At 40.0% G+C, this 10,524-nt stretch overlaps 1 protein-coding gene across 1 annotated transcript in view; it reads left to right on the forward strand.

The window, feature by feature from the left end:
* Positions 1-10,524, forward strand: part of Pmar_PMAR027588 (ciliary dynein heavy chain, putative) — a gene marked incomplete at both ends in the record, with an annotated part of 29,136 nt that overhangs the window by 1,049 nt on the left and 17,563 nt on the right. Inside the window, 15 exons of the mRNA XM_002786031.1 lie at positions 37-135; positions 392-485; positions 531-644; positions 830-930; positions 2,341-2,473; positions 2,522-2,593; positions 2,642-2,812; positions 2,956-3,257; positions 3,411-4,137; positions 4,947-5,125; positions 5,343-6,289; positions 6,884-7,104; positions 7,629-8,359; positions 8,743-9,416; positions 10,156-10,382. Of these exons, the coding sequence (XP_002786077.1) occupies positions 37-135; positions 392-485; positions 531-644; positions 830-930; positions 2,341-2,473; positions 2,522-2,593; positions 2,642-2,812; positions 2,956-3,257; positions 3,411-4,137; positions 4,947-5,125; positions 5,343-6,289; positions 6,884-7,104; positions 7,629-8,359; positions 8,743-9,416; positions 10,156-10,382 (4,792 nt within the window). The remainder of the gene's footprint in view (positions 1-36; positions 136-391; positions 486-530; positions 645-829; positions 931-2,340; positions 2,474-2,521; positions 2,594-2,641; positions 2,813-2,955; positions 3,258-3,410; positions 4,138-4,946; positions 5,126-5,342; positions 6,290-6,883; positions 7,105-7,628; positions 8,360-8,742; positions 9,417-10,155; positions 10,383-10,524) is intronic.

Genomic DNA, 10,524 nt, shown 5'->3' on the forward strand with positions numbered 1-10,524 from the left:
TGGTCGAAAAGTGAAATTCTGACAATCGAGTTGTAGATTCCGTCTTCTTTTGAACTACATGGGAGAAAGCGGCATTGACAAGCGGGTCGAATTCGTCCTGCGGAGGATCTTCACCGTTTTTGGGTATGTCAAAATGTGGTGGATTGCCGACTTCCGTTTAACCTTGCACTTCATTCTCCACAGAGTTAGAGTATATATTGCACTCACCCTGTTTGGCGGGTTCGGAATATATGTTCGCTTTCCTCAGCTGCTGAGCTCGGGAGTTTCCTCACTAGCTATAGTAGTGTACAGAAACCAACAAGAAATTTCATCAGAAGTTTATATTGTCATCAACACATGTGAATGACCATCTGCATATTTTCCCATACTGCTGTTTGATATTTGCTATCAGATACTCCAAATTCGACAAGTTTAAATCGGCGATCCTCAGCGTTAAGGAGGAGTCCCCTCTTAGGGCGATTGAAATTTTCCTTGACGACCCTGAGGTGAATACAGCTCATTTAGGCGACCTGTGTATTACTCGTTGTCAGCGACCGGTCGTCTTTGCTTATCAAGGCTCTGGTGAGAGTCTTATTGCTTCGTGCGATTGTCCAGCATCGGTAGCTCAAATCAAGAAGAAGGTGCTGGTGATCTGTAGGGCAAAGGTGAGCGGTATATTAACGGACCTGATTGGTATCATACACAATCGACCTGAGGATTCTCATCTCACACTGATTTTGCGCTTCGTAATAGATTTCAGCAGTGATTAAAATGACTGCAAATCTTCGCTGTGCGCGCGATACTCGTCAGACTGGAGGATCCCTTGTGAGGTGCTCCTTGTTGTGTTTAGGCCGGAGTGGAGATCTCCATGGACAACATAGTGGAGGCCATCCTTGTGCAGGAGCTGTCTAAGAAGCTACTTGAGAATATGAACCTCCTGCTGAATGGCGCGTAAGATCTTGAGTATCATATTAGACCTAGGGCATAGCGGCCCCGTACAGTGAATAGACTTTTGAATTTTGTAGTTGGCATATCGGTCCCATTCGGCGGCAATTGATGGCATATCCGCCCCGTTAGATAACTAGGGTTTTGAAGGGTATAGCAAGCATATCATCCCCATTCGGTAAATAGGTTTTCAAATGGTATAGCAGGCATAGCGGCCCCATTCGGTAAATAGGTTTCTGAAAGGTATAGCAGGCATAGCGGCCCCATTCGGTGAATAGGTTTTTAAATGGTATAACAGGCATAGCGGCCCCATTCGGTGAATAGGTTTTTAAATGGTATAGCAGGCATAGCGGCCCCATTCGGTAAATAGGTTTTTGAAGGGTATAGCAGGCATAGCGGCCCCATTCGGTGAATAGGTTTTTAAATGGTATAACAGGCATAGCGGCCCCATTCGATAAATAGGTTTTTGAAGGGTATAGCAGGCATAGCGGCCCCATTCGGTGAATAGGTTTTTAAATGGTATAACAGGCATAGCGGCCCCATTCGGTGAATAGATTTTTAAATGGTATAACAGGCATAGCGGCCCCATTCGGTAAACAGGCTTTTATAAGGTATATCAGGCATAGCGGCCCCATAGGACTTTTGAGTGGTATAACGGGCACATCGTCCCCATCTGGTGGATCGATTTCTGGACGGTATAGCGGGCATAGTGGCCCCAATCGATACTACCGATTCGGTAGATACACTCTTGAATAATATTTCGGGCTTGTTTGGTCGAAATGAATGGCATTGTGGCCTCAATAAATGGCATAGCGGCCCCAATAAATGGCATAGCGGCCCCAACAAATGGCATAGCGGCCCCAATAAATGGCATAGCGGCCCCAACAAATGGCATAGCGGCCCGAATAAATGGCATAGCGGCCCCGTTCGCTCTCCACCCACCATCTCATTCCACTACTGAGTTGATCGAATACCACTCCATCACCAAATTCGCCACATCGTGTCTCCCCCCTATACTTATATGATGAGGCTAGTCTTATAAGCTGCTAATACGTTTCTCTGTATATGGTTATGTTCGCATGCTTATACTTCAGTAAATAGAGAGAATATAAGAACGATCTAACTACCACTAGCAAGAGCTCGTCGAGAGCTTTGAAATGGTACCTGATATATGACGAAGGGCGGAGTTTCCATGTGTATAAGTTCAATTGGGTACATATATACAGTATTAGTATACTCATACATCACTAGCAGGGCCTTCACTCTAAGCTAGTTTTGTAAATATTACCATTGTGCATACTGGTGGGACGAAAGTCATATGTAAAGAGCCCGCGCCAGGAATCGAACTTCCGTTCATTCGTCACCGTATAGTGATTATCATCAGTTAAACATCACAGTGGAGATGCATTCGAACAGGTACGCCTCAACTCTGTCGAATCCTCTGAATCAACGAAGTTGGTCTGATATGGTCTCAAAAGATCTTTTGGGAAAGTTCCATACTTTTCTATCAACACTGCATGTCACTTACGGTCTTATGGAAGGAAGGACGGTAAATTAAGTTCATTTTTGAAAATTTTCGGAAAATAATTTTCGATAGGTGCTGCCGCTACCAGCTAAGGAGTCTATGCAGCCGGCGCCGCCTTCAGACGATCCTGGTGGGCAAGAATCGGTAGATTATATGCTAATTATGGTTATGTCCATACCATCTTTTTCACAGATCGCGAAAGATAGAGTTCATGCTCTTGAGGGCTCTCTCATCACGTGGACAAAACAAGTGAAACACGTGTTGAAACAGCAGCCTGAAGACGCGCTGAGAGATCCTACTAAGAATCCGGAACCGCTGGTTGAAGTGCAGTTTTGGAGAGTCAAGGCGAACAACCTCAACTCGGTAGTATATCAGGTTGAGAAAGAAAAAATTGCGGTCGCGCTGGTAGCATAAATTTTAAAGTGCGGTTCCTGACGTTTTCTTGATAACGAAAACTTCGCCTTTGATTTCGTACTCGATCTTTATCAATTCGAAATCATAATTAGGTTCACGACCAGTTAGGAGCAAAAGAACTGCAGAGAGTCATTGATATCTTGGATGAAAACAGAAGCACATATGTGGGGCCGTTTCGAAGGCTACAATCGGAAGTCCAAAGGGCTCGAGACGAGGCGAATGATAATGTCAAGTTTCTGTCGTCGCTGACTAAGTACTTTGAGAAGTTGAGCAGCGATGGTATGGACTTTGCCGAATTGGAGAAGTTGTTCGATCCGATCCTACATACGATTTTACTCATCTGGAAACATTCAGGATACTATAACACGCCCGGAAGGCTTGTCGTACTAGTGAGGTAGTACGTTGGGAAATATAACTTCTGAAAACATGAGGAAAATTGAATTTTGGGAATACCTAAATTTTGGTATGAAAATTAAAGTCCTGGATTTTACTTGAAATTTTTACGTAAAATTTCGCGGTATTTTACGAGAAATTTTCATTTTTTTAGGCAAATTTGCAACAGTATAATCCTACAAGCCTGTCGGTTCATCAACGGTCCGCAAGTGTTCGCTATGGTCAGCAATGAGGAGGCGAACGAAGCTGTGGAAAAATTGGAAAAAACTCTGAATTTTTGCACCGCTTTTCGCGATAAGTACTTTTTTTACAAAAAAGTTGCTGATGGTCGGTGTGGCGAGGAAAACGGTTGGCGAATTCAGCCGCGAGCTCTTTTCGTGAGGCTAGATGCGTTTCGGGCGAGATGTCGCGATATACTAGAATTCACCAGGACTATTGTGCAGTTTTTCAAACTGGAGAGAGTTGAAATCGGCGGCACCAAGGGAGGTCAACTGACAGCATCAATTCAGCAGATTTTCGAGGAGTTCAAACACACAGTTGAAGTTTTCCAAAGTGTCACTTATGATATTATGGATGTTGGTGCGCGCGGCTTCGATAATGATTTTTATATTTTCCGATCGTCGGTGAGAAATCTCGATCAACGGTTGGGTTCGATATTAGGAAATGCATTTGAAGATCTTGATGCGATTCCTGGACGTTTGAAATTGTTCGATGCATTTGAGGGCCTTCTAGAGAGGACCATCTTACTTGACGAGCTCACAAAGCGATTTAGTAAATTGTTGGCGCAGTATCATGAGGATCTGAACGAAGTGCAGAGGATATATACGGAATATAAAGTGAAAATAATTTCGGCGACCGACGATGCGCCGCTATATGAAAATGTGAGAAATGGGATTTTTTTGTGAGAAAAATTGGAAATATATGGGAATTTTTCGATGAAATTTATGTTTATGAAGTTGTTTTTTTCAAGTCGCAATTTTTGAATGTCCTTAGTAGGACGGATTTTAATTTTTTGTTTTTTTTCGGGGAAATATTAGATATCTTCCATGAAAATTGGGGGAAAAATATTTCATTTTTTTTATTTTTGAAGAACATATTATTAGCAGTTTTAATTCGGTGAGTGATCGATCGAATTATTTCCCGATTTTTCACAGTGTTCCCCGTAAAATGGGTGATATTATATGGGCCCGAGGGCACGACTTTATATACGTGTAATTCTCGGCCAACGTGATGAGGGCGACTTCATACACAGCGTGAAATTGGAAAAATGAATTTTAACAAATATTTCGATGTGACCCAACATCTAGGGATGACTTTAGAGCACTGCGAGTGGCGCTAAGAATTGTCGCCGAGTAAACTGGCTCAACGAGTTGATATCAATTTTTTCATAGTGATTTTACGTAAAATGTGGTGATATTGTACGGTAAAAACACGTTACGAAGTGAAATTCTTATAGTATCTCGCGATTTTTGAATATATTTTTTATATTATGGCTGAAATTTCATCATCATAAATTTTTGCAAATAAATTTCGTAGGTAAATCTACACACAGACTTGAAAGGTTACTCGAATAAAATACAAAAATTTCAGTTGTAGATTTTTATGAATATCTGTTCTCAAAACAACACGTGTGAATTCTCTATTATAGTCGTCTTAATAGTTTTTCGAAAAAAAATCTCCTCATTTTCAGATGCCTCCCGTTGCTGGAGCCATTTACTGGGCGCGATCACTCCGTGACAGAGTGGCTGGGCCTATGCCGAAAATTCGATTCTATAGTAAAATGGTCAAGGAGAAACCCGAAAATTTCAAGGAAGTATATAGGTTGCATTCGACTCTTTGCAAAACGTTGGACGAGTTCGAGGAGCAGATGTAGGTGAAGCGGTTTTGGGATATTTTGTTTTCCGGGAAAAAATTGGGAATTTTTTTCTGTGTAGGATTTGGCTTTAGTGATCTCGTTGGAGAAATATATGTTTGCTTTCCTCAGCTGCTGAGCTCGGCGAAGTTTCCTCACTAATTATAGAGTTTTCATAGTTGACCATGTGAATATTTTCTCTCACGAAAATCACTTTACCATCACATTTGTCAGGTTCGAAGCCTGGGAGTCTGATTGTGTCGAGCCGGCTAAGGGCAAACTGAAGATGCGTTTGCTAAGGCGGTTGGAAAAAACCGGGACATTAAAAGTCAATTTCGATCCCCAACTCGTTCGCCTTTTACGAGAAGTGCGATATTTCCTTCTATTCGGTTTGGAGGTGCCTGAGGCTGCACTGGAGATGTATCAGCACGCAGACACATTCCGGGAGTGGACAGGGCGACTGGATGTAGTAGTGCAGAAATATAACTCAGTTTTAACGGAGCTATTACCGGTAGAAGAGCCTATGTTTGCTGATAGAATTCAAAAAATGGATACAACGTTATCACCGGGCTTAGTGGATTTGCGATGGAATAGTGCAGAAAAAATTCCGGATTTTATTACTCACGCTGAAGTCGTGGTTGGCGATGTTGCTGCGGTTGTTGATGTAGTGAAGATTAATTTGCGAAAAATATCTACGCTACTTGCGAGGTGGTGTGAAGGGCCTCTATTGGAGAGGAAAGCGAAGCCTATGTCGGCTGAAGATTTCGATAGCATTCATAAGGCGTCGGTTGGGGTGAAGTTACATATGATGACTGAGGACGGCAAGGAAATACACAAGCTGGTTAAAGACAGCTCAGAAGCTCTCAAGATTTCGAAAACTGCCGAAACGTGGAGAAGTTATGTTGATTTCGTGAATAATATAGTCATTGAAGGCTTGGTGTCGTCGATCGCGGTATCATTGCAATACTTATGCGAAATTTTGGATCCTCTTATTATCGCGAAAAACGAAATGCAACCACTTTTTGATGTGAAAATAGAACTACAAGATTCGGAGGTTGTTTTTGAGCCCGCGTTTACGCGGAGTGAAAAATTCCACGGCTCGCTGTGTTTAAGAGGCGTCATCGACGGATGGGTTAAAGACTTTTTCGCGGTTGGTACGGTATTGCCAAGATTGGATACAGGTAGTAATAATGGAGTTTCACGACCGTGATATGAATATCATATTTTACGACTATTGCATATCACCGCGAATATCGCACGTAAAAACTCTAGCAATGGAGGAGAAAATATGTTGCTGTATGAAATTTGGTGAAAAAAAATAATTTTTTGATGATTGGTGGGAAAAGTAGCGAAAAAATGAATTCAACTACTGGGAAAATTCAGAAAATATTTATAAGGGAAATTTTTCGATAGTAAAATTTTCCCGCTAATTGTGTATCAAGTCATTATATGTAGTTTACGTATTTTTGTGAAAATATTCATTTTTTTTTCTGATAGTGAAATCAATTTCTAATAATTTTAGTTTTTGTTAATTTCAAATTTTCCGGAAAATAATCGCATTATGAAGTGTTTGGAAATCACTAGAAAATTTTAATATTAATGGAGTTTCACCCTAGTGATATGAAAAATATATTTCACGACTACTGCATATCGCCGCGAATATCGCGTTTTTCACCGAGTTCACGTAAAACGGGTGATTTAACTCCTATGATAGTAATAATTGGTTTCGTCGGGAATTTTGAGAGGAAAATAGTATTTTTCTTATCTACCCTCAGGAACTGGAGACTACCTGAACGAGCTGAAAGAGCATTTCCAAATGCAGTGTTTGTTGGCTTTGGTTAGCGAACTCATTGATAATACGGAATTGAAATGTCTAGAATATAGGCAGAAATTTTTGGAGCACTCATTTTTGTGGTTGGACTCCATTGAGGAATCTTTTGGGAATTTCCTGGCCGACGGAGCGAAGCAATTGGTGGAGAATTTTGAAGAGGAAGGGGTAGTAAATGTTGGAAAAATGGTATGAAAATTTTTGGTGGAATTTTTATGTGAAGTTTTATAATAATGCACATGGTGACAGCGGAGAAAAATTTATTGAGGAAATTTTCAACGAAATTTGTGAGTTTTATGAATAGTGAAAACATTTTCTGGTCTGTGCTCAGTGGAGTATTACGTGAAGTGGCGTAAAACTCGTCGATATTCGCGGTGATATGTAGTAGTCGTAAAATATGTTCTCACTAGTGTTTTTGAGTGTGTTGATGAACATGACTTGAATGAAATGTTGAAATTATGGTATTGATAAGTATGCGTGTTGGCGATAATAAGAAATTCTGAGAAAATTTCTGGCAGAAATGGTAGGGCAAGTGGGAAAATTATTGAACTCAGCTGAGGAAAGCTAAATTTCATACCAATACTTACGGTAAATATTTTTTTGCGTTTTTCTGGTGACAATATGAATTTTTTTTCATTAATTTTCGTAATTAGTGAGGAAATTTCGGGAAATATTTTGTATTTTTCTGTCAGGTTTCGTTCAATGAGATTATGAAGATGATTGGCGTCGACTTGGGAATGCCAATTCCGCCCATGGAAAAATTCGACGCGGCTGTTACGAAATTCCGACATATGAAAGAAACTATAAGCAATTTGAAAACGCCCGTGGATATTCATTGGTTGCGGGTGAATATTCAGCCGGTGAAAATTCACTTGGTGCAGTTTACGGGGAAATGGGAATTGACGTATACAACTTTTTTGAAAGAATTTTGTGAAGGAAGAATTGCATCCTTATGCGAATTTATACATAAAGTTGACGATGGTTTGACACAGAATAGCCCAGCTGACGATCCAGAGAATGAGAATTTGCTATATGCGACCATGACGCACATAAGGGATGTGAAATTGGCGATGGAGGCGATAAAGTTGTTGTTCAATCCTATTCGAGAACAAGTTATTACTCTGAAGAGACATGGAGTAGTTTTACAGGAAGAAAAATTGCAGGAGTTAGATTTGGCACCAGCGCGGTGGGAAGAAGTGGTCCGAGCTGCGTTCGATGAGAAGGAAAAGATTTTACCTTTGCAAAGTGCGGAAATGTTGAAAATTCGGCGAAAAATTGATGAATTTGCGGGCGAAGTGGCGCAGTATAGGAGTAAATTCCTAAGGGAGTGTCCATTTGATGCGGAGAATACTTATGAGGAAGCCTATGAAAAATTGGATAGGTATTATGAAGAAACTATGGCAATGGTCGAGAGGGCAAAAGAGTAAGTAAACGGGAAAAATTTTGGAGAAATTTTGAGATTTTTTTGGGGAAAAATCGCAATTTTTGAGAATTTTGGTTTGGAAATTCATTATTACTTATATATATTAGCATTGGAGTTCTACGTGAAGTGGCGTAATACTCTGTGAAAAACGCGATATTCGCGGTGATATGCAGTAGTCGTGAAATACATATTTCTCACTAGTGTTTTTCATATCACGGTCTCGAAATTCCATCATAGGGATATTGATAGTTGTAGAAAATCTTCGCTGTGCGTAAAGATACGTTGTAGAAAATCTTTGCTGTGCGTAAAGATATGTTGTAGAAAATCTTCGCTGTGCGTAAAGATACGTTGTCGTAGAAAATCTTCGCTGTGCGTGATTTCAGTTATAACAATTTGGAGCTTTTGTTTGATATGGCGATGAGTGGGTACCGCGAATTGAAAGATTCCCAGGAGGATTTGGTATTGTTGAAAAATTTATGGGATGCGATTGCGATGGTGAACTATACTTTTGAGGATTGGAATAGCACGCTATGGGATAGGATCAATACGGATGATTTATTGATGCGGGTGAAGGAGCTTGGCGCCCAGGTGAAAGCCATGCCTAAGGAAATGCGCGGTTGGAAATTGTATGCGTGGTTACAAGATATTGTTAAAAATATGTCGACGGTATTGCCGTTGATTAGCGATTTGCATTCTGATACTATGCGAGATCGGCATTGGAATCAGCTGATGGACGTCACGAAAACTACATTTACGAAAGGGCCGGAGTTTTGTTTTAAAGATTTGCTGGATTTAGAATTATATAAATTTGGTGATGATGTTAGCGAAATTGTGGACCAAAGCGTGAAGGAGTCGAAAATAGAGAAAAAATTGGTGACAATTCGATCGACATGGACGAAGTTGACTTTGGAATTTGATCGCACTCGAGAGGACTGCCCGTTGCTGAAGGATCTGGGAGAAGTTGTGGAAATTTTGGAGGCGCATTCGTTGGAAATGATGGGGATGGTCTCGCAGGGCAGATTTATAGAGTTTTGTCAAGGAGTAGTGGACGAGTGGAGTAAGTTGGGGAAAAATATGAGAATTTTCGTAAAATTTGGGGAAAATATGAAAATTTTGGTAAAATTTGGGAAAATATGAAAATTTTCGTAAAATCTGGGAAAAGTATGATTATTTTCGTGAAATTTAGGGAAAATATGATAATTTCCGTAAAATTTGTGAAAAAAATGAGAATTTTCGTAAAATTTGGGAAAAATATGTGTTTTTTGTATTTTTTTCAGGAAAATTCATGGAAAGAAAATTGAGTTTACGGAAAAAATGAAAAAAAATTTCCCATATTGTCACCAAAATGAGTGTATGTGTGAGTATTTCGAATTGAATACTACTTTTGTTCAGAATTATGGTTTTTAATATTTTTGATTTTATAAATTTTCCCAAATTTTGCGATGAAATATTTCCGGGAAAAAATTTTCTAGCAAAAAACGCACATGGTCAACTACATGTGTTGGTGATAATATGAAAATTCTGAGGGAATTTTTATTGCCTTCTGAACATTTTCATAACTCTACTGAGCTTAGCAGCTGAGGAAAGCGAACGTATATTCCTACTCCAACAGTGGGTGAGAATTTGTCACTGCGCCACGAAATTATTTCATCACAAGAGGAAATTTCTGAGGAAATTTTCGGAAAATTTTTAGTAGTTTCTGTACACTTTCATAATTAGTGAGGAAACTATATATTCCTCGAACGCTGTCCTTGAGCGCAGCGCGAAGATTTTTGTAAAAATTATTTTTTTTTCAGGTCTGAAATTACGCACCGTTGATTCGGTTCTTACGGTGTGGCAAAAAGTCCAACGAAATTGGTGCCGACTGGAGCCGATTTTTATGCTGTCCGACGATATACGATCGCAGCTGCCTGAGGACAGTAAAAGATTTGAGGCTTTGGATGCTGAATGGAAGGATCTGATGCTCGATGCGTCGCAGCTCTCGAATGCAGTGGAGATTTGTTGTGCTGAAGGGCGAGAGGAGGTGAGTTTGTGGTATGGGAAAATTTTTAGTAAAAATCAAATTTTTACCGAAAAAAACATTTTTTTCGTATTCTCACCGTAAAAATATGAAAAAATGTTTTTTAGCATTTTTGGTAGGGAAAAATTATACCCATTTTACGTAA

This window comes from Perkinsus marinus (assembly GCF_000006405.1).
Source record: "Perkinsus marinus ATCC 50983 genomic scaffold scf_1104296931912, whole genome shotgun sequence".
Lineage (NCBI taxonomy): Eukaryota > Perkinsozoa > Perkinsida > Perkinsidae > Perkinsus > Perkinsus marinus.